Raw genomic sequence first — 25,837 nt, 5'->3', positions numbered from 1 at the left:
CTTATCATTCACATATATAGTTGAAGGACGCGCATGATGAAGGCTTGGTTTTTACCAGAGGTAGAAAAAATATGAAATTTCATAGTCTAAAATCTAAACCATTACTGCTGGTCGTATGCGAAAGAGGATTTTCACAACTCACAATGTGTAGAATGCAATTAACACGAAACATTTTCACATTCTGTAATGTTTTGGTAAAACTTTCAGATTTGATAAAAATCTTAATACTATTATATTTTCATGTTTTGCCAGAATTTTCCCGTCCTTTACTATATTTGTAACTACCATTGAACTTTGCTTTCAGGTATTATGAGGAAACAATAGAGATGTTTTCCAGGAAACACTTCTAAAACTAAAGCCATCTACTACTACTACTACTACTACTACTACTGCTACTGCTACTGCTACTGCTACTGCTACTGCTACTGCTGCTGCTGCTGCTGCTGCTGCTGCTGCTGCTACTACTACTTACTGGTATTTAAGGAACCCGGAGGTTCATTGCCGCCCTCACATAAGCCCGCCATTGGTCCCTATCCTGAGCAAGATTAATCCATTCTCTTTCATCATATCCTACATCCCTCACATCCATTTTAATATCGTCCCATCTACGTCTCGGCTCCCTAAAGGATTTTTCCCTCCGGCCTCCAAACTAACACTCTATATGCATTTCTGGATTCGATCATACGTGCTACATGCCCTGCCATCTCAAACGTCTGGATTTAATGTTCCTAATTATGTCAGGTGAAGAATACAATGCGTGCAGTTCTGTGTTGTGTAACTTTCCTCATTCTCCTGTAGCTTCATCCCTCCTAGCCCCAAATATTTTCCTAAGCACCTTATTCTCAAACACCCTTAACCTATGTTCCTCTCTCAATGTGAGAATCCGAGTTTCACAACCATATAGAACAACCGGGAATATAACTGTTTTATAAATTCTAACTTTCAGATTTTTTTACAGCAGACTGGATGATAAAAGCTTCTCAACCGAATAATAACAGGCATTTCCCATATTAATTGTGTGTTTAATTTCGTCCCGAGTATCATTTATATTCGTTACTGTTGCTCCAAGATATTTGAACTTCTCCACCTCTTCAAAAGATAAATTTCCAATTTTTTTATTTCCATTTCGTGCAATATTCTCGTCACGAGACATAATCATATAATTTGTCTTTTCGGAATTTACTTCCAAACCTATCTCTTTACTTGCTTCAAGTAAAATTCCCGTGTTTTCCCTAATCGTTTGTGGATTTTCTCCTAACATATTCACGTCATCCGCATAGACAAGCAGCTGATGTAACCCGTTCAATTCCGAACCCTCTCTGTTATCCTGGACTTTCCTAATGGCATACTCTAGAGCAAAGTTAAAAAGTAAAGGTGATAGTGCATCTCCTTGCTTTAGCCCACAGTTAATTGGAAACGCATCTGACAGAAACTGACCTATACGGACTCTGCTGTACGTTTCACTGAGACACATTTTAATTAATCGAACTAGTTTCTTGGGAATACCAAATTCAATAAGAATATCATATAAAACTTCTATCTTAACCGAGTCGTATGCCTTTTTGAAATCTATTCTACCAAAATTCCAGGATTCCCAAAGCTCGATTTAGAATCATTGCACTAGTAGCGTCAAACAATTCTAGAAGCCAGAACGATATAAGTGTTTGCTATTCCACCTTTCCTCATTCTTTTGAATCCCATGAAATTCTTTAGTGTTGTCATATCTACTTACTTAATGTTTTAAACAGATTTCAATTATCAAATTTGCTGCCCACTTTATTTCTCCTCTTTTTGTAACTTCATAGGTAGAAAACATTATTAATTGTCATGAGGTGTAATCTTTTGCCAGAAAATGTGGAAAAGTTACTTTTGTTGTGTTGTAAACAGTGTTCAGTCCTGCTAATGTAAGAACTATTTTTTCGTTCTCTCCAGTGTACGAAATCGAACTACCTGCCTCTTGCATTACGATAAGGGCTTAGTGATACTCAAAAACGGTTAATTACGTAATTTTTTTTTGTATTTTATTTGTTTAATACAGAAAAAATTGTTAATTTCTAGAGGCTCATTTCGTAAATAATGATGTAAACCTTCTACAAATGGTTTAGCAACGAAGATATTTTAACATTGAAGTATTTATTTCATAATTTGTCAAAATTACTCTCGTATTTCGCACAATTTTCTTCGTATTCTGCGGGTCTGTAGCGATTAACCCAATCGCCTTATTTGACGAGCTTGTATCGCTCGAGATTTACCACACCGAAATATCATAGTAAGACATCTTCATCAGTAAGTACATACTTTTTGCATAGTCTCTGATAAATTCTGTATCAAAATATTGTGTAGTAACATTTTATCAATTCCTTTACAGCACACTGCACATTTATTCCCAAATTTGATATTTAAATCTGTGCACAAGGTTTTTAAATAATTTAATTACGAGTCCATTTGCTTAAGCATTATGCGTATTAATTGGGTAAAATATCTCAAGTTTTAGTTCCTGCCCCTTACAGGTATTAAATTTTTCTACACTTATTTTTCGTCGATCAGTTTGAACATACACTGTCTCTAGGCATTCAGTAGAGTGAGAGAAGACAGAAGTGGAGCAAGAAACACTTCACATAAAAATCCTATTATAAATCATGCACTTAAAATTGTACTCATTGGCAGGAAAAAGAGTAAAGAGGAGAACAACAAAAAGAAGAAAAATAGGTCCTAACAAGTGCAACATAAACATGTTATAATGTCCTGAACAACGCTACGATAATCGCTCACCTGTTCGCCAGCACGCAGCCGGCTGTTCCGGCGCCAATGATGATGAAGTCGTAGTCACCGTCTGCACTGAGCTCCAGCGGCGAGGTGACGTCGGAGACCTCTTGGTTGCCGAGGTACAAGCCCACCAGACTCATCAGACTGTACAATGCATTCGCCGCACCACACGTTGTCATGACTAGCTTTTGTTCGTCTGAAATCCAATCAAAGAGTAGATACTGAGACTTGTATCTTATAAAGCAATCATTTTATATAAGTATCTTATAAAGCAATCATTTTATATAAATATTTGTCGGATTAATTATTATTACTGACGCCAGTTTTCCTGGCGTGTGTCCTTGAGTACAATACACAGTCTGCGAGCATCTGTTGATAGTATAGCTGAGAATGGTACAACCTCCTATACACGTCACGTCAGCAATCTGCCAACCACAACCCAGACTGCGGAAAATGTAAGACACTCGCACTTAACGTTCCCTACGCTAGCTTTCCTGCGGTGTGTCTTTGAGTACGGTGTCCAGTCAGTGAGCTTCTGTTGAGTGAAAAAAAAAATGAAGCAAAAAAAACGTGAGGTGGCTTCTGTTGTGGGATTTTCTAGGGTAGTCGACAAGAAATTGGTACATGCATAGCCTCCATAGCCCAAAAGAATTCCGTTTCCCATCTCTCTGTTTACAAATTGAGCTCGTAACCTACTCCTTAAAAATATTGTGTTGTCATGTGTAGAACCCTGCCAACGGGCTACAACATTCCAGAATTCCAATGATGGTGTAGGCTACATATTACCTGTACGTTCAAAAGAAAAGAAACCTTTTCTATTTCGATAAATTTCGACATAATTTCAACCAGGTGATTAGATGGGGATGTGAGCAGTCTATACAACCAATTACTCTTGGAAATCCTGACATGGCTGAAAATTCTCTCTCGATTTCAAATCGTTCCCTGTCTGATGTTGGGGGCTTTATGAAATCCTGCGATAACAAAGCAATTTCACACGTAACATTCCTAACTATCGACAAATAGTTAATTTGTGGACCCCAACAAGATCATCCAAGACTGCCTGAAAAATTCCAAAAGCATAAAATCTCAGCGTTATTAGAACTTCGTTCATAGGAGAAAGTGGAAGGTTTCGATTTGTCTGTGTGCATATATGTGTTTCAATTTTTGATAGTAACAAAACACACGAATCCTTACTTAACCTATATCTTTGCTCAAATTCTGTCATTATACATAAAAACAATTTACGTTTATCACGGAAATGCCTTCTTCTTAATAATATTTCTTCATTCTAAAATTTTTTCATCAGAAGAATATTGTTACGCTATAACTATTTACTATATAAATTACAATAAATGTACTATAAAGAGAACAACATAAATACTTGATCAATGATCAGTCACTTAGCCAGCAAAAATCTGTTGATCAAATCTGATGGAAGACTGATCTCCGATCAAATACTGATTGTTCTTTCTGCAACAGAAATAGACCTGATGGCCAATAAAACCCTTCTTGATCGCCAATCATATTTGATCTGTGTTTCTGCAACCGGGCCTAATGGAACTATTATAAAGTTTGTCAGTGTGTTATATCTTTGGTTCTGATTTATATCGTGATTAGAAAGTTCGCTTACAAGGCCAGAAAATCGTAGGTCAGATATCTTTGAACATCAATGTACAACGACAAGGGTATTCTCGCCTCCCAATGTTTTTACTCTAGTGACTCTGGAGTACTCCACACTGCTTGACGTGGTCGCAATTCATAGTAGCGTCCTCCTTTCACAGCATGCAGTTAGTGAACCGGTGACGTCGACCGGGTGTAGATACTCTGTTATACCTGTTTCTTACAAAGATGGAACATGGCATTAGCGTTGCGAACGGAAAAACATACGTATCACAGAGCGTATTCCGAATCTCAGCGCTGAGCAATCACGGTGTTCCGAATTTCCCCGATGGAGTCACTAATGCTCCACCGGTGTTGCACCGGTGCCATCAGCTTGCAGAGGTGGTGGCAGTCTCCATCAGCCGCCATCAGTGAATCTCATTGGTTCTTGTATAGGGCGGGAATTAGCAGACGAATGACATCGTGCACTGTTATGTCATGGCGGTGTGTTCTGTTTGTAATGAGCACAACGTAAAAACAATATGTTAATGGCTTATGAGCGAACATGTCAACGGACCAGTTATTACTACCGGTTCAAGAAATAAATTGTTTATGCTCTCTTTTCTTTGAACGAGATGGCAGTACGGAAATTTCGCAAAATTTTGCTAGCGTAGCACAGACAACAACTTATACAGTCGCCATGACAGCCATCGATCCTTCCAGCAGTGTTGTTCCTATTTCGCTGCAGCGTGACGTCATTGTTGTCCACCGGTCCGGTGAGATTCGGAATATGCTGACATTGCGTTGGAGGCCTGTTGCTTTGGTGGCAACGGTTGAGTTGCCAAAGTTACAGTTCCCATGTGATGAGTGTTGAATAGCTCTCTTGGCGCCATTTGTTGTGTACACAATAGCAGTATTAATATGTTTCGAGTTTCATTCTCTGTCGGTTCTTGTATTATTTTATACCTTCGCGTCAGTTGACAAAGTTTTAACGTTAGCTAGCCAACGTCAACTGCTAGCTCACATCAGCTGATCTCGTGGTTGCTCATTATTGGCAACATAACGCTGTAGTTCCAAGCTCGGTCGCTTAACTGTCATGTCCCATAAAAAACAGGTATAGGTAGTCATGGCGAGAAATTATGGGGATTCCTGCGACAATATTTCGCTCCTTCGAACCTCCGGAATACTGTTCTTCATATTTACAACATCATCTTACATTTTCTGTTGGGATATTTTGCTCAGAAAGAGTAATTTTTGAGACTTGAAACTAGACTTCGTATTTTATTTTTTTATTTTTTATTTTTTATTTTTTTTTTTGTAGAATAAAAAGATAGATGATTGCTTTTGGGAATGAACATGTCTGTTCCTTTATCTGCCAAATAGTAAACTTCTTTATTTTCTATGATGCCAAATGAGAAGCAATCCAGTAAAATATATTATATTTTTGAGCTTCATTTAGATGCGTAATTACGAGTATACGTTTAATTTTTAAAGAGCGCGGCATGAAACACTTACGGGTGAATCCAGAAATGCATATAGAGTCTTAGTTGGAAGACCTGAGGGTAAAAGACCTGTGGGGAGGTCGACACGTAGATGAGAGGATAATATTCAAATGAATTTGAGGGAGGTGGAATACGATGCTAGGCACCGATGCTAAACTGTGCTTCAATAATCCAGACCTAAGCAATTTATACATGCTTAAGTTTAAAAATAAAGTGAAAATGTTTGTATGATATTTTGTTTAATTTTATTATTATTTTAAATGTTGCTAGCATTATATGTTACTAATATATGTTGTATTTATCTGATGTATGTAAGCTATTAGATAAAAGTTGAAACAGAGCTTCCGGGCTAAGATGCCGTGGTCTGCTGGTGCTGACGTTACCAGACTTTTCGTCTACTTCTACGGCAGACATCTTCAGTGGTTAGGTATCCTCGGTCGAAGTCTTCTGCTCGGGATACCTGTAGCAACTGATGACATGCTGCTCGTCCTTATTTCTACGGAACACCAAGTCTCGGCGCTATAAATAAGGACGAGCAACCAGTCATGTCATCAGTTGCTACAGGTATCCCGAGCAGAAGACTTCGACCGAGGATACCTAACCACTGAAGATGTCTGCCGTAGAAGTAGACGAAACGTCTGGTAACGTCAGCACCAGTAGACCACGGCATCTTAGCCCGGAAGCTCTGTTTCAACTAGACATCGGCCGTGAAAGCCTGCATGCTAAGACTATTAGATAAAACATTGTAATAAATATAAAAAGATCATTTTCTTAATTAATAACAGTGAATGTTTCCACATATATGATTTCTAAGCATTGCCACAGATACACTTGAATGTACTTGTCACTATCTCTGTCACTAGCGAGTTCTTAAAATTTATATTTTCCCCGCCTTTCATAAAATATTTTGATATGATACCTCTTGCACCAAAGGGGAAATCTATAACTGAAACTTGATTAATATATTTCAGTATTATTTGTATTTATCCTGGTAATAATGACTCGAGACACTTTGTTTTTCAGCATTAACTTCCTATGATTGTATGAGAAGATTCGAAGAGAACGTCAGGATGTAGATCTTCGACTGCCCCTCCTAATGCATAACACAATGTCAATACGGCGGTTGCTGTCGTCTGGGATACAACGAACTTTTTTGTTGATTTTCGAGTTCGTTATTTTTATTCTGGTTATTATACGCTTATATTAAGTTGTGTTAACTCTCGCTAAGTGGTTTTATATTTTATTTTGTCAGTTTGTCATTACTTTATTATTGTTAATATATGTATTTTATTATTATTATTATTATTATTATTATTATTATTATCATTATTATTAATTAATTAATTTGTATTACTATCTTTGTATTACCTCCGTCACTGTTATTCTATTATTATTATTATTATTATTATTATTATTATTATTATTATTATTGCTATTATTTCTATCATCAACATTATTATTGATGTCTGTAAAATTTATGTAGACTCTATTAGACTGCACCCGAGCACGAGCATATGCTTATTTTCGGTATCTGTTCAAATGTACCATTTCAAATGTAAATTATGAATAAATATGAATTTGAATTTTGAATTTTGAATTTTGAATTGTAGCACACGTCACAAGCCGAAACACGTAACTCATTCCTTCCCTTCAACTCAAGCGTCATTGTAGGATAGGGGAGAAGAGATAGGTATTCAGAAACGTCATTGAAGGCTCCTGTCTTGTGTACGAAGGAATAAACGCTTTCCCCATGCTTTCACACCTCTCTTCCCCAGTTCTGCAACCCTGTGCTAGGGAATGACTTAATCTTGCTCAGGATAGATTATTTCAGAATTACCCTTGAGGGTCATTGAACTCGTAGCGTCAATGAATTCGAAAAGCGGAAACATATTAAGTGATTTCTTGTCCACGTTTGCTCATTCTTTCGAGTCCAGTGTTGGATTTTTGCATTTTTAATTATAAATTAATATTTCAAACTGGTTTCAAGGACCAATTTTGCTGTCTACTTAATTTCTCCTCTTATGAAGTATATAGGTTTTTCATCTTAGAGAACAATATTAACTGAAAAATGTGTAATCTTCTGCCAGAAAATATAGAAAAATTACTTGTGTCGTATTGTAACCGGTGTTGAGTCCAGCCAATGCAAGAAATTTTTTGTCCGTGTAAAAAGTCTAGTTACGTAGTTCTCAAATTCAGGTAAGGAATTGTTGATGCGACAAACTATTTAAATATGGATATTCATTATATTTTGTTAGATAGCATTTTGAGTAGAGTAATAGACAAAACTATTAATCTCTAAAGGCTTATTTTGTAAATAATTATGTAAATCTGCTCCAAGTGGTTTATGAACGAAGATGTATTAACATTGCTACGAGTATATGTAATTCATATTTTCATATTATTGCAAAATAAGTTTAACATTTTAGCAAAGTTTTCTTTTTGTTATTGTACCATTCTTCAGAAATGAGTAAATGGTTAACACGTCCTCTTACCAAAAGGCCAATATTAGATAGGCCTAATGCTAGTGAAACATCGACGTGCAATTCCATGATATGAACAGTGAATGCGGATGAGTTGAAGCCTAGTTTCTCCACATCTATACTAGATTCAAGTGAAGTCAGTAGGGTAGTCAAACTAAACTATGTTTCCGAATATTAGAACAAGTAAAAGCTGCTAACTTATTACTTTAGCGGTTAAACTCCGTTTACATTTCTAATTTATATAGTTTAACAACTCCAAAACACTACATCTTCACTATAGAGATAAAGAAAACTTTTATAATTAATACCTAAAGGATTTTATAAATCTCATTAACATCTTCAATGTTGTTTGGATTTATTATTTGTACTAGTGATGAGAGTGATGACTTAATATGTTCGAAGCTGCTTTCCAACGTCACTTCAAAACAAAGCACGCCAGGTAATAAAGCAAGAGTGTTAAATTTTTCAGAGTAAGGAACGTGACTTAATGACCAAAAAAGGACATATGACGTCTTTTTTTCAGTTTTATATGAGAGGACAGTTGAAGCGTCATTCATAGCTACTATAAAATATTTCAGACAGAAATATCGCACATGACTGGGCAAAAATTACTTTTGCGAGATGCGAAGGACATTGTTTTCACAGTCGTGGGAAAATTAATTGCTGAACGGCTTGATGTAATATCCCTATCTTTTAATATTCTGTCACGAACAATAATAATTTCAGGGCAGGAAATGTTGCTGAGCAAGTGATCGAAGTAATGGAACGTAGTGAGCACTTACTCTCAAATTTTATGGTTCGGCTGATGTAGCAAACTCTGCTTAGCTTGCGTGTTAGATATAAAGACCATATACCTATTAGTGAGTAATTTCTGTTCTTTGAACTACCCATAAATTTGTCAGGCATTTCCATAATTCATAGTTTCACATACATTAATTAGCTGGATTGATAAATGTATGGGAATTTCCTCTGACAGAGCACGTTCAGTGATAGGATAATACAGTGGCATGATAACAGAAATAAGGGTAGTTGCTCCCTAAACTCTCTTCACTATCTGTGGAATGTATATATATATATATATATATATATATATATATATATATAATAGTTTGGTAGCAAAACTCTGTGTTACCCAAAAAACTGTTCTCCATTACGAGTTTTAAATTTGTGAAATGTATAAAGTCGCAAGCACTTAGAACGATGTTATCTTTAATATTTAATGAAATGGGGAGAGATCATAAAAAGTTACCATTGCATATAGAAGTACGCTAAATTTCGAGGAATAAGCTTTTTTTAAGGATTTTTGAACTGTGACAGGAAGCGAAAATTGAAGGGTTCAGAGCCATAGTGGGCCAAGCGCCATTTATTAAAAACGGAGAAACCAGGGGTTAAAGTTAAGAGAATACCATAATTTAATGAAGACTGACATATAATTTAGTTTTAATGTGCACACTTTGTATTATTTGCTATATGCTTCATTGAGTTATGGTAAGCACTTAATTTTAACCCTTTTTAATGTATGGCGCTTGGCCCGATATCGCTCTGACCCCTTAAATTTTCTTACAGTTTTACATCATTTTCATCAAATTTAAAAGGAAAGTGTTGACTTGAGGGTAGATTTTGTGATAGGTTGTAGTTGCGTATGGATGCATACTTAGCGGAATATGCGCCGTTAAGAGCATAAGTGGTGTATGTCAAAATTGGGTGATGAGGTTTAAAGTAAAAATTCTGTGAAATACAGCGCAAAGTAGCAATTAATATGTCCTTCGTGCTATCCACCGACTACTAATTGCTAAAAAAAATTGAATATTAATTGCTACTTTGCGCTGTATTTTACAGCATGTTTACTTTAACCCTCATTACCCATTTTTGACTTACACCACTTCTGCTCTCAACGGCTCATATTTTGAGCTCACTGAATAATCTCAAAAGCCACCGCCGTGGCTCAGTCGGTTAAGGCGCTTGCCTGCCGATCTGAAGTTGCGCTCGGGCGCGGGTTCGATCCTCGCTTGGGCTGATTACCTGGTTGGGTTTTTTCCGAGGTTTTCCCCAATCGTAAGGTGAAAGCCAGGTAATCTATGGCGAATCCTCAGCCTCATCTCGCCAAATACCATCTCGCTATCAACAATCTCAACGACGCTAAATAACCTCGTAGTTGATACAGCGTCGTTAAATAACCAACTAAAAAAATAACCTCAACAAAATCCTAAAGAGAAAGAACACCACTTTCTTTCTTGTTCAAGATAAAGTGAATACCACGAAACATAAACGTCAGCTTGTGAAAACAGAAACTGAAAAAAATTTGTCGCGTATTCCTTTAATCCTTCACGTTTTTGCTCCAGGGAATGAATTTCAACTTAATCTATGAGATCTGGCGAACACAAAAAACTATTGTAACAACTTCATTCAAGACTTTACTGGTTGCTCCACAGAAGAAGTTGATTCTCACGACAGGATCAGAAATCCATTTTCTTACTGAGAATATTTTCCTTGAGTATTGAACAAATCATTGAACTTCTTAATTTTTCTTTCATTGAAAAAATGTGGAAATAAACCAAAACATACTGTACACTGAAACCAACTGGAACTAATACTAAATAGACCTCAATCTCATATAATAATAGGTATCTAAACAAACTTCCTCTAAAATAGGGGTTGCCCTAAAGGACAAAGTATAGCAAATATACAAGTATTAGTAAATACGTACAATTTTGTGAAAATGTTTTCGTGAGAAATATAATTATTATTATTGTGTTATTAATTTACTTTATATATGTGATTTCTCAGAAGATAGATTGAATATTTTAGAGTTATCAAACAAACAGTCTTGGCCAAAGAAGATTCAAGATTGAAATCTTTGCAGAAATTAATAAATGTTTTTGTAATCGTGCCTCTAGCACACACTAACAAGCAAATAAATTCAATTGTTTGTAACTTATACATATGTAAATAATAAGGAACATTTGGACCATAAATTTGATTCTTCTCACTGTTGACATCTTCCGGTTGAGATGTATTCAATTCGAAGCGGATAGTAGGATCTATTATATGGCCTGTTGTGTTGTTAAAGGCTAATATATCAACCCGCCGAAAGCTTCCTGTTTCCGATAGACCATGAATTTCTTCATAGGTGGTATATCCCTTGTCGCGAAGACTTGACCGATTGCGGGCCTGATTTTGTGATGCCTGGCATTGCGTAATGTCTCACCATGCGGGCAAGATCCAAGAACGTGGGCGAGAGTTTCTATCTCGTTGAAGCAGTGGCGACAACGGTTACTGTCCATGGATTTGCCTGGAATAGCGCGTACAGCCGCAACATTACCGACCATTTTCATAGCATCCCTCTATTCACTGCAGGTCAGTCCTTCATGATGAGTGATCCACCGGTTTGTGGCAGGATGTTCCGCGAAAAGGGAATAAAGTACGCAACAACACGAACGAGTTGTTTCTTTACAACTTGTATAACCCGAATTATTCACGTGTACCAACACGATAACGAAGATATTGAGGGTTTGTTCCGCCAACATCACATAATGTAACTGATTTGGAATAATCATTGCACGAATTACACAATTAATATTCAACAATCATTGTATATACATATTACATGAAACGACTGGTTTTATTTGCATACATACGAGTACAAACGTAAGTGTTCTGCCCATTGGTAGCTCTTTCAATGCAAACCCAACATTATCCAATCTTTCCTATTTTCTGCCTTTCTCTTAGTCTCCGCCTATGATCCATATACAGGATGGAGCGCTCGAATGTACCTAATTTCAATTGTATTTGACTGATGAACGGTTGAAGATAGAACTTTACGATAACGTTTATATGAAAGGAAAACTCAACAAGTTTCGATCCTGTCTGTAGATGGTGCGCAGACACGGTTTCTTTTCGTAGATTGTATCGATTGTCAAAATGGCGACACCGCAGATGAAAGCGCAAACTGTGTTGTGGTATGCGGAGTTTAAATCAATTGTTAGAGTTCAAACGGAGTATCGGCGAGTATTTAACCATGATGCTCCAACTGCTAAAAGCATTAAGAAGTGGCACGATACGTTTTTAGCTACAGGATCGGTGTTGAAGAAGCATTGTGATGGTCGCAGAACATCCGACGAAATGGTTGCAAATGTTCAAGCCTCGTATGAGTGAAGTCCGCGGAAGTAATTAAGAAGAGCTTCGCAGGAACTTCAAGTACCAAAATCAACATTGCAACGAATTGTCCACAAACGTCTCAAACTGTATGCATACAAAGTGCAGTTAATGCAACGTCTGGAGCCGGAAGACAAACCCAAACGAGTGGAATTCGCCAATACGATGCTAGACTATCTCGGCGCTGATTCTGATTTTATGTCCAAGATTTTCTTCTCGGACAAAGCCACGTTCCATGTCTCAGGTAAAGTAAACCGGCATAATGTGCTGACCTGGGAATCGCAGAATCCTCACGCTATACAAGACCTCGTTCGTGATAGTTCCAAGTTAAATGTGTGGTGCGCTTTTTCATAGCAACAAGTCATTGGACCGTTTTCCTTCGCCGAGAAAATTGTGTGTGGCACCACATATCTTGACATGCTGGAGAAGTTCCTCTTTCCACAAATTGAACACCTGCAGCCTAACATCCTTTTCCAGCAAGATGGCGCTCCTCCACAGCACTGGTTCAATGACGTTCTTACGACTTTAGACAACGTGTTGGATTGATAGGGGAGAACCTATCGCTTGACCCCAGAGATCTCCGGATTTTAACACCGCTCGATTTCTTTCTCTGGGGCTACGTCAAATATAAAGTGTACGCCACCCCATTCAGACTCCTTGGTGATCTTCGGGAGCGCATCATAGAGGCTATTGAGAGCATTCCAGAAGACATGCTCCGACGTGCTTGGCAAGAAATCGTTCATCGCCTCGATATCGTTACAGTGACAGCTGGAGCTCACATAGAGATATGGTGATGTGCATATCGAAACTTGTTCAGTTTTCCTTTCATATAAACGTTACTGAAGGTTTCTATCTACAACCGTTTACCAGTCACATACAATTGAAATTAGGTACATTCGAGCGGTCCACCCTGTATTTTAATGTTGTCTATCATCTGATATCTTCTTCTACTCAGAACTCTTCTCCCATCAACCATTCCTTCCAGTGCATCCTTCAGTAGGCAGTTTCTTCTCAACCAGTGACCCAACCAATCCCTTTTTTTCTCTTTGTGATCAGTTTGAGCATCATTATTTCTTCACCCACTCTTTCTAACATAACTTCATTTCTTATTCTGTTTGTCTACTTCACCCACTCCACCCTTCTCCATATCCACATTTCAAGTGCTTTTATTCCTTTCTCTACACTTCGTCGTAATGTTCATGTTTCTGCCCCATACAATGCCACATTCCACATAAAGCACTTCACTAGTCTCTTCCTTAGTTATTTCTCCACAGGTCCGCTGAAGATGCTCTTTTTCCTATTAAAGGCTTCCTTGGCCAGTGCTATCCTCCTTTTGACTTCCTGACTGCAACTCATGTTACTGCTTATAGTACATCCCAAGTTTTTGAAGCTGTTCACATGCTTTACGCCTACTGCTGATTTATAATTCGCAAGTTTACCTTCTTTATATTTTATTTTGATTATGAGACTTACGGTATAGTATCCTGTAGGATGTCACAGTTTACGACACAAATATTGGTCATTTAAAAACCCAATTGGATAACATTGTTCGTATTTAGAACATTTTTAAAAGTTTGTAATTTTATTTTTAATGTTTTAATGATCTACACTTGTAAATGTAAGTGAAAATATTCTGAAAACCAGATATGTGTAAAGTGTTCATACAGCATTAACCATTTAACATGGGACCTTTTCCTTCGCTAATATATTACATAGACCTATTCATGTCATAATGTAATGCCTTGTCAGCAAACAATAAAGATAAGTAATAGACGGAGAAAAATAAACACATTTCATTATCGTCAGTCTGCTTATCGGAACAATATGTCAATAAAATGAATAAAATGGATATAATTAAACAACTACTTGTATCCCGTTATAACACTTTCATTACTTCCATTCTACTCACATTAAGAATATAATAGGCCTACCTATATATAATTTGATTTTTTCTAACGGAAGAGGAGCCTGAAGGCTTGCACTGCAGCCACTTAGTTTTGTGTTTGTCGTTGAACGGCCGCGCTCTTGTACGTATACAGCACGCTACACCTTTGTAATAGTAGATCTGCTTAAGTGACGTGAGGTTGTATCAGAATACCGAAACAAAAATCCAACAAAGAGCAGATAGTAAAGAGGACTGAATTCAGAACACGGGGAAATTGTGTTTGACTTAATTCATAATGACATTTTTTTTTTTTTTTTTTTTTTCAAGGGTTCAGAGTCATAGTGGTCCAAGCGTCATATATTAAAAACGGAGGAAACAAATTAAGTTACTACCATAATTCAATGAAACGTTTAGCAAATAACATAAAGTATGCACATTAAAATTAAATGATATGTCAATCTTCATTAAACTATGGTATTCACCTAACATTAACCCTTGCTTTCCCCATCTTTAATAAATGACGCTTGCCCCAATATGACTCTAAACCCTTCATTTGTTCCGATTTAATTAATTTTAAATATAACTAATCCTGTAAATATAAATTTGTATTATGAGTTCATTCATACGGAGCGGACTGTGCAAGCAGCCGCTACCGTAACAAGTCGCGCAAGAACATAACCATTTTGTAAACACAGAGCTCTACGTATGATGCAGCGTAGGCTATATGCAATACTTTTTTCAGACCTACTTATTACAATCACTTTCTGGAATACCATTGACGACCAGCGATGCGCCATTCCATTTTACTTCAAGAGGAAGTAGTAAATTCTTGAGCATCTTCCGGATATGAATTCCTGCAACTACGAGCTTTTCCTTAAGATGAAAGACCGACTGAGAGGAGTGTGGTTTACAAATAGAGAGAATATTATAACATCTGTAGAGCATAATACAAACATGTGAAGTTTTGGTATTTCCGTCTTTGACTTATTTATTATAACAAAATATCCACAAAGTTATTTTTGCTAATACATCTTAATGAACGTTTTCGCCCTTATTATGTGCATAATCATACTAATCTTTTTGTATATATTCCAAAAAGTCCTATAATGATCATACAAACACGTGAAGGTTTGGTACTTTCGTCTTTGACTTATTTATTATAGCAAAATATCCACAACGTTATTTTTGCTAATACATCTTAGTGAACGTTTTTATAGACGTGAGTTAGACAAGAATCTACAGGAGATCTTAAGATTCAAAATTCAAATATAGACGTGAGTCACACAAGAATCTACAGAAGGTCTTAATTTTTAAAATTCAGATTCATAGACGTGAGTCATGCAAGAATCTACAGAAGATCTTAATTTTCAAAATTCGAATTTATAGACGCGAGTCACACAAGAATCTACAGAAGATCCTAATTTTCAAAATTCAAAGCTGTAGTACAGTCAATTAAAAGCTTATAGTAAAGTGACGTTGTGGATGGCAATGATCTTAATTTAAGTGTGCCATTTTTTTAATGACCCATATATTAATGATTTAAGGGTATTCGAAAGAGAAGAAGAATGGTTTCACTGAGTGGCGCATCCACGAGGGTGGGCTAAAGGAGCTGCAGCCCCCTCCCCCCAAAACAATATTTTAATTGTGTATTTTGTGTAAAATGGAAATAATTTTTTGTTCTCAAGCTAAGTTCCATACTTTCATTTCTGCAGGCGATTTTACTGATGCATTAATCATATTTATAATTGAGTAATCTTTAAATGATTCACGAGGAAAGGTAAAAAAAATTAGTATATGATATCTTAGGCCATTTTGAGTAAAAATGTTCATACGAACATAGGTCTGTTTTCTAACGATGGCGGAGCTAGATGCAATTTTTTTTTTGGTAAAACTTCTCGCCCCAATGTAAATCAGACATTACCATATACTGCTGACGAAATATGTGAGACGAAGTCACGGATCGCAATGAATGACAAGACATTGGAATATGCATTATGAGCGACGTGGATAAGTTCATTCACCTCACAAACCGTGTGATGGCGCATTACAAATGTCCTATCGTCTGCCCCTATCTGATGTAATGACACAGATTCCGCGCATAACACAAATACACTATCGCTTATCAGTTCACAGCAGTTCAGTCAGCTACTTACAGTACAGTAGTTATACAGGTACATTTATCGGAAGTGTTGAGTTGTGTTTTTCAAGATACCTTATAAATTTTCGACTGCAGAATTCGCCGATATTGTGCATGTTTATGGTTTGTGAGATGGAAGTACCTTGCGTGCCGTTGCTGAATATGAACGACGCTTTTCGAATGGAAGAGTACCATATCGAAGAGTATTTACTGTCTATGGAGTTGGACGAAAGACTTGGTACAGCAAAGGAAGGTGAAAACGTGAGAGGCGCTAATCGACCGTATTTTGGATGCTGTATGCCGCATAAAGAACAGCCACGTGCAACTCTCCCGAGCGATGAGCGCGATTGACGTCCGAGCGCAACAGCAGAGAAAGGTACCTTTAAAATTGTGCGAAAACATCGACCTCGTCATCTAGAATATTTCGTATGTATGCATACGTGAATATAAACTTTAAATTTATCTTTTATCTGTCTCTAAATGCGAGTTAGTACAATGGAATCCCAGACATTTTTGTCAAATCAAAGAGCCATATATCCGTGACCATTCGAAAAGGGACCTATATTCATGTGAACTTTTTGACTCAGAATGACTTCAGAATTAACATCCCAAATTGTTTACCTTTTCTCATGAATCACCCTGTATATTCTGACTGAAATCACTTGCAATGCTTCTGTCGGTAGCGCGAGAACATGCCATAGCGAGAGTGAGGCGAATAGTTAGGCCACTCATGGCAGCGGCCCCTCGTACCCTTGATCTCTTTGACATTCTTTGTTGATATTACACCTTTTAAATTATCTAGAGGCGTAAAATGTAAAAATGTCTCATATATGTTGTACCCTTTCAAGCTATCATCTTTACATAGTGCATACAAAGAGAAATTTGTTCAATATCAGATACATCACTAGTCTCATCTGAAATAACTGAGAAAAGTCTTGCACCGTTCACATCTCGAACTATGTTCCGTTTAGTTACAGAGTCACAGAAAAATAGCTGATGTCTGCAGAATTATGCCTACAATTAAAACCCCTTTCAAGTACACAATTTTTAGGCTGGATGTACAAGTTTTGCGTTTAGAAATAGCTATCCCTAGCTACTATGGAGAGAAAAATAAGGAATTCAATATTTTTCTACAAATTTTATTTTTCCGGAGATGACATTATATTCTCGATGTCTGTAATTCTTTCCTACCCTGCGAATTCGGTCTTTCAAAAGGATTATTGAAAATGGTTCCGTATTATAAGTGCACCGCGAATAGTGAAGTAAGAAGTATTACTTGAAAGAGAGAAAAGATTAAGAATATGTCCCCACTACAAGCCTGTTCCTGAATATTTACAAGAACGAAATAAAAATAACTTGTATCATTCAATTGTTATTATTTCTATCAATATATAATACAATACTTCGTACTTAGGAAGACAATACTTGAAGCGACTTGAACATAATACATTATAGCTTTTTTATGTGACATTCTGCAAATATTACAGACTTATACAGTAGGATTACATCTGATTGAGGTTCTGGCTGATATGTACAGACAGCGCCAATAAAATATGAAACATATTATTTTGTTAATATTGAGAAGATATTAATCATTTCTTCATGGTAGTGTTGGAGAACACAGAGCAAACTTGGGTGTTTATGTTGAAATGGTTTTAACAGTTTTGCAGAGAATAGAGATGGTTGTATTCTATAAAAGGTAAAAGGTATCCCCGTTACACGCCGTGACATGGAGGTATAGCCCCATGCTTTCCATGACCTCGGCACTAGAATGAGGTAGTGTGGTCGGCACCACGCTCTGACCGCCTTTTACCCCCGGGAAAGACCCGGTACTCAACTTTGTGTCATACGTTGTTCCTATTATTTTCGTTCCCTTTAGTGTAGTGTAATCACATGGGATGATTGAACAAGTAAGGTCTTGTCTGACAAGAAAAGGAAATGATCAAGTATTACTCATTTGGGTGATGTCTAGGAATGCAGGTTTCGGTTCGTATCTGTGGTGTTATGGAGAAGTTTAAACATATATCGTAAAGTTGCTTGGTTCAAAGACTGTGGTCTAGAAACAGTGACAAGTCTAGGTGTGAAAGTGTATAATAAATACATGTATATTTTCACATATTGACAACAAACTGGTATTTTTGTAACTTATGAGATGACGACTACATTCTCCAAGAGAGGCTGTACGTATTTTATCAAAATAGAAGTATATGTGAGTTTATTTTTCACAAAAAGGGTCGGTTAAGATGTTAATAAATTAACAGAGGATATAATTAGTTTACAAATTATGATAAAACTGACCAGAAGGTGTATTAGTTGTGATATTTGTAATACATTTTAAATAAATAGAAAAAGATCTCGTAGCGTAATATATATATATAAATTGTCATATATAAATTGTCATATATAAATTGTCATTTTATATCTAAAAAGGCTATTGAATAATTTATTTCACTCTCTATTGTAAATTTCAGGCTTACGTGTAATTTATTAAACGAGTGTACAATTGTATTATCTATTGATTTATTTTCATAAATTATAAGTGTGTCATCTACAAATCTATGAAAGTATTTTATGTTATGTTTATTTAGGATGTCACTGATAGTATTATCTTCTATGTATTGTAGGAAGATATCGGTTTGAATTCCAGATAATGGATTACCCATTTCTATGCCAACATTCTGTTTATATAATTTTTTTATTGAAGTGAAGTAATTTTGTGAAGTAACAGTATTTATTAAACTTAATTTTTGTTGGATTTTATTCATTGATATTTGAAGGTTAATTAATTTTCTTTCGATAATATTTATAGTTTCTTGAAGTGTGATATTTTTATATAAGTTTTCTATGTCAAGGGACAATAGTTTTGAATTTAGGTTAATGTTCAGTTTGATTAGATTACCTATTATAAGTTTCGTGTTGTTTTATTGTATATTGATTTTGTAATTGTAAGGTTTGTTTAACCATTTGTTAAGAGAAAATAAAAAAATAAAAAAAATTAAAAAATTATAGGAGGCTGAGTGAACCTCGGGGCCGTTCTGGATGTTTGGCGACGATAAAAATCCCGTCACCACTTAGGATCGAACCCCGGACCTTCCAGTCCGTAGCCAGCTGCTCTAGTAACTCAGCTACCCGGCAGACACTGAAACAAAGTCTTTGATTCAGATGAAGTGCCAGTACCGTTGATTTTTTTAACTATATGTAGGAAGCCAGCGACCTCTGGACCAATTCCCCAAATAGTGAGGAAATTCAATCAAAAATGAAACCATTCTTAACTTAAACAAAGCGAATTCAGTTAGGCCAAGAACTGCTAGGACTGTAGAAAGTGTTGAATTCGTGCGGAAGTCACTGGATAGGAGTCCTTGTAATGGATACCACGGACGTGCACAGGAGTAGAGAATGGGGCCGACGTGTGTGAGAAGAATTTTGAAAATTGATTTGAGGCTGTTTCCTTAAAAAATTCAAGTGAAACAAAATGTCAACGGCGAATGACAAACGTATCTACAAAAACATGTGCGTTAACTTCATTCGCAAGATGGAAGAAAATGAGGACTGGATTCAGAATATTTGATTCACAGATGAAGCGCAATTTTATTCAATGGTGTCGTGAATCATCAAAACTGGAGATTCTGGGGTTCACACCAACCAGAAGAAGTGTTGGAACAGCCAATTCATAGTCCGAAATATACTGCTTGGTGCGCTCTAAGAGCGAAAATTATTGGTCCCTGCTGGTTTTCGGATGAGTACGGGAATAAGCTAATCGTCAGGAAGGAACGATACCAACGAATCATGAAAAGAATCGTAGAAAAATCAGATGATTTCGGAGGAGTCGAACACCGGTGTATCCAGCAGGATGGTGCGACACCATGTACGGCAGGGTCTACAATAATTGCACTCTTGGAAGAATATTTTCAAGACAGGATGATTTCAAGAAAAGAGGACTTATTTTGGGTTCCTCACTCACCAAACTTAAGCCCTCTTGATTTCTTTTTATGGGAATAAGCAAAAGACAATGTTTATGCACAGAAGCCAAGAACTATCTGTGAACTGAAGAGAAACGTGGAAAACCTTACTGAGTCAATATCTACCGACATGTGTCAGAGAGTTATTGATAATTTTAAAGAAGGTTTAAATCATTGCACTATCATTCGCGGTAGTCATTTTGAAAATGTTATTCATTGTACATGAATCACTATAATAACATTGGCTGTTCATTGCAAATAAATAACAGGTAGGCCTATTAAAGTAATAAATAGTACAGTGCCATCAACAACTTTTTCCTTATAGTTTTATTGTACCTTGTTTTTGATTACACCATGCTGGCTTTGCTTAATCCTAAGCTTTTAGCTGCCATGGTAATATTTTACGCTGCATAGGTACAATCAGGACATAGTTAAACATGCAAGGAACTAGTAATATGCGTTACAAGAGCGGTATGTTGAAGTTTTCATGTTCGAGGAAAAGTTTGAAAAAGCTAAACGTAGTTGATCTTTTTTAATTTCCGAGAATTGAAATAAAACATACCGCTCGTGTATCGTACATTATTTTGTGCGAAGATCGTTTATTACATACCTGAAATAGGAATTTCTAATTAGTTGCAATGAAATCTCCATCTTGGTTTCTGTTCAATGACGGCAAATTTGCAAAACAAAAATATCTATCTTCAACATTGTTGCTTTAAAATGTTTTCTGTGTTTACTATACTCCAGCAGGCCGTGCTATACGTCTGTCTTTTTTTTCCCCCAGTCTATAAATGCGAACTTAAACGGTAAGGTTATGTAATGATTTAGAATTTACTTAATTTTTGCAAATGCTTAAAAACAATAATTAACAGTGCAATTTAGGTGAAATTGCAGTGGCAAGTTTCCAATTTATAATTATTACTATATTGAACGTCTCTAAAAATAATATGTTAAAAGCCTAAAACAGTAAAATCAATATGTCACTTAAGCTGTAAGAAGAGGGAAATTGTTATGTGTGTTAGGTTGGGAATGCTGAATGTGGAATTTTAGACTTTCCCCGGATTGGTTTTGTGCGGAAACCAAGCAAATACGCACGATCTCGCACAAAAGTTTTTGATGTCACTTTAGTTAAGTTATCAATTATTTTTATTGTAAAGCTAGTTTAGATGGACTAAAGAAAGCCGTAAAATAATGGCAAGGTAAAAATAAATTATGGCTGAAAAATACTTACTGGTATATATTATAACTTCAATTAATTATAATACGGAACAAAAAAAGTGCGCACGTCTGATGAGGATGACTATCGGGTCTCTCAGGTAAGGTTGTGGAGGATACCCGAGTTCCCCCCCCCCCACCCACTCATAATCAGATACTAGTGGCATCAATGTTTACACCTGCTGATCTACCATGAAGCACGTATGCCCATAGCTATTTGATTAATCCTTGAAACTTTTCCAGCGTTTTTCTGACCCCATAATATTTTTACGCTTCTAAGTTTGCAGAATGTCGTTCTATTCATTCAGTATTCTATATATGATTCTATTAAACTCTGTGATTAGTTTGTATATGTATTTGTTTTTTTTTATTTGAAATTTAATTTGGAACATTTGAACTTGGGGTCACAAAAGACACCAGCTAAGTTATGTGCTACTTCCCATTTTATTTCGTTTTGTTCATCTGAAGATATATAATTTAAATGCTGTCATGACTCTGTACTAGCTTCAGGTGTTGCTGCAATATGCAGCAGGTACTTTAATTCATTGTTGTAATGAACGCTGCTTCAGTAACGTTCTGTACTGGATACAGTTTCAGCCATAAGGAATACCTGATTGTATTCAACAACACAATATGTAAATAAATATACCAGTAGTGTAATGATAATAAACTAGCCATACCCGTGTGCTTCGCTGCACTTGTTAGAAATAAATATGAAGTCATTACATAATTAGAATAAAACTTTTGGTTCAAGGAACATCCTTGTTTAATAGAAGGATAAATCGTTTAATATGTTACTTAATTCAAATTGTATTTGAATATTTAAAATACGATCATAGTTTTGGTCCAGAGAGCACTCATTTGGTACAAAGATCATTATTTTTACATGTTTCTTAATTGTTATTATATGCAGATAATTAAAATATGACCATTTGTTTTAGAGAACATCCGTTTTTGGTGCAAGGATAATTCGTTTAACATTTTTCTAAATTAGTCTTGAATGCATCCTATAATAAATCACGCCAAATTAATGCCAATATATATTAGAATGTGTATGAAAATAATTTTTTTATGTTGGCCGCATGTGTATCTCTTTTTTTCTTTATTAAATTTATTTATACAGGCTTTAACATCTGTGGTCATGTCGTGTGTTTATAATGTGTGGATACTATAACAATAATACTATAATAGTAGGCCGTTTTTACTCTTGTTAAGTTCCTGTTTCCGTAGTGTGTTGTAGATGGCTTGTGTTCATGTAACTGATTATAGATTTTGATTAACGTTTATCGTATTGGCAATTGAAGCGGTGATGAATCGGCCATTAGCTCTCATGACTAGGGGGAACCATGGAAAACTCTAGTCAGATTGAACGCTCACAGAGTTTGAACCCGTGACCTCCCGAACGTGAGTCTCAAACTCTACCGTCTGAGCCAATTTGCTCGGATGTATATCATTGTTTATGTAAATAAAAAAATGAAAATAAATGTGGTACATAAATATTATTTTAAGAAACACCGTAAACGAATATAGGTAAATTATGAGCGCAGGAACGCCATTTCCTGACATTTTTTAAAATAACACAGCTCCAGTGAGCTCAAGGGTAAAATGCTAATTTTTACTCCATATGTGCTGTGTTTTTTTGTCCAGTATAAATACTCCTCTTTACTACAAATGTCTTAAAAATACTATTATGTTCTGTGCACAAAAAGAAACTGAAGTGTATAGAATTGGAGTATTTTATGTAGACCAAATGAAGTTTAAATAATCAAGTTATACAACATTTCGAGAGAATATCAATTTTTCTGTGCGTAAGGATCTATTTTAATCTTACCTCAGTATTATATCAATACGTCTATTTAGGTAAACTACTCTTTCAAAGAGTGAAGGAATTATCCAATTCTGTTAAGTAGCTTCTGAGATTACTTCATACAAACACACAAACTTATTATGTACATTAATATTCATAAACATTTATACATTCTCAACATTGAATACATAATATCTGTATAAAATAGTGCTAAGTGAATAATATTCTCAGTTTGTTGTGTGCAAGGCCGCCTTAAATATATGGAGTCATTTGTTTTCATATCATTATAGTCTTTTAGTCTGAGACGGCGCTGACAAAACGTATTATTATTATTTTAAAACTCGTGTATATCGTTAAATATTAGTCCTATAAAAATTTTGCATAGAATAAAACCTATCGGTAGTCGTTTTCAAAGAAACGTTTGTTATGTTATAATTTTCATGAAAATTGATAATATGCGAGATATTTCGATTTACTTTATTCAGGCTCCCTTATAAACCGTTTTAAATAAAGTATTTTGAATGCCATATAGCCTAAAATATAAGCTAGAACAAACTTAATTTATATCCCAATTTTCACAGAAATCGATTCAGTCGTTATCGCGTGAAACGTAAAATACATCCAGAAAGACAGACAGACATACAAACAAAAATTTCAAATATGCGAATTTTGGTCTCATGATGGTTAATTATAGAATATTTTAACACCAATTATTTTTGGAAACGCGAAAATTACCAGAGAAATTTTGGTTACAGATTTATTATTAGTATAGATTATATAACACAGCATATGCCCTACGTAGTGTAATAAGAAGACAATAACAATTTAATTAGAATTATAAAAAATTACCCGAAGTCGCAGAAACACTGGGTAGGTTGTACGTAATTTTAGTCCTGATAGGTTGCGAGAGTTAAATAGTTCGCTTTTGGTAGGCCATAGTTATGGCCGATAAATAAAATTTAATTGTTTACGTCAGAACACACTTGTGTCGACTTATCAAGCAGAACAGAATGGAATCGCTACTGGAAAAACAGAATAAAAATGATGACTGTTAAATTTGTTAAACATTCCTAGATTTTAATAAATTTTAGACCAAATATCACGTTTTTTTGCCAAACTGCAAAAGCTGCTGGCGGTATTTCGATCTTGAAAACACATTAAATTCTTAGTGAATCCCAACAAAGGTAATGTAACTATTGCTTATATATTCATATTACAGTATGTGTAAAATTGCATGAATTCTAGTTGATCTTTTTTTATTTTTTTTTAAGATTGCTTAGCTTACTGATACCATCATGTAATATGCCAGTGGAAATAAAAAAATCTGGACCTCAAAGACTCGTTGATTTCATTATAGCAAAGGCTATATAGTAAAGAGCAGCATTGTTGTACTACATGTAAAACGCAAAATGATGGACACCTGCCATCTTGACAATACTGAATTTTCTGGTACCGATATAATATTTAGCTATTATTACAGTACGCCTAAAATATTTAATGAAAAAGTACCTAACAGCTATGGAATTGGCAATCCTTACGTTCCTACTTTGCAGGCACCTTACAAATTTCCATCTTCTGCAATGTCGTGTGTGAATCTACCTGTACCAAGAGTGATGAAATTATGATAAAACAAATGCTCCATTCAACTACAACAAATTCTTCAGCTAAGTGAAAATTCCACTTGCATTTGCAGGAGTTTCAGAAAGCCTGTTCTGTATTCATGTAATACCGTAAACATATTTTGTTCTTACCGTTTCGTGTCTGTGAAAATACACCCAGTATATGCTGTAATATAGAGTACAAGAACATGCTTCACTGTGCATGTTTTTCCTCTTGCGTGTTACCTTTTATACAGTAAAATTGAGATTAAAATACATACATATCTTTGTCAGTTCAACCTTCAAATGTCTTTGCAAGCGATTACTGTGTAGAAAAATTTGTAATATACTTGCGAAAGAAAGTGGTGCAAGATTATGTAAGGTAAGGTATATAAAGTATACTAGTAGAATGTGACGGTTTTCGTAGCTTTATTTTGGGACAATAAAATTGAATTAACATACAACACTTTTACTGATTAACTTTACAACTTTCTACTGTATTAACTTTTTAGGTAAATTACCTGACTTACTAGTTCCTAAGTGTTATCTTCATTGTCCAAAGCCTAGGATAACACTTCGAAATTAGTCAGCCAAAAAACCTAAGAAGTTAACACAGTAAAGAGTTCTAAAGGTAATCAATAATAAATAAGTGTTAATAATGTCTATAGAACAATGAAGACAGCACTTTTACTGAGAAACATTGTTGTAGAATGCAATTTGTTTATATGAACTTT

General features: G+C 35.6%; 1 protein-coding gene across 1 annotated transcript in view; it reads right to left on the bottom strand.

The window, feature by feature from the left end:
• LOC138693975 (glucose dehydrogenase [FAD, quinone]-like) overlaps nucleotides 1-25,345 on the bottom strand; it is a 42,238-nt gene extending 16,893 nt beyond the window's left edge. Inside the window, exons 1-2 of the mRNA XM_069817721.1 lie at nucleotides 25,257-25,345; nucleotides 2,773-2,962 (exon numbers count right to left, since the gene is read on the bottom strand). Of these exons, the coding sequence (XP_069673822.1) occupies nucleotides 2,773-2,962; nucleotides 25,257-25,314 (248 nt within the window). The 5' untranslated portion in view covers nucleotides 25,315-25,345. The remainder of the gene's footprint in view (nucleotides 1-2,772; nucleotides 2,963-25,256) is intronic.
• Between the last annotated feature and the right edge of the window lie 492 nt (nucleotides 25,346-25,837).

Source organism: Periplaneta americana, unplaced genomic scaffold (assembly GCF_040183065.1).
Source record: "Periplaneta americana isolate PAMFEO1 unplaced genomic scaffold, P.americana_PAMFEO1_priV1 scaffold_32, whole genome shotgun sequence".
Lineage (NCBI taxonomy): Eukaryota > Metazoa > Arthropoda > Insecta > Blattodea > Blattidae > Periplaneta > Periplaneta americana.
This window is presented reverse-complemented; position numbering and strand designations above follow the sequence as displayed.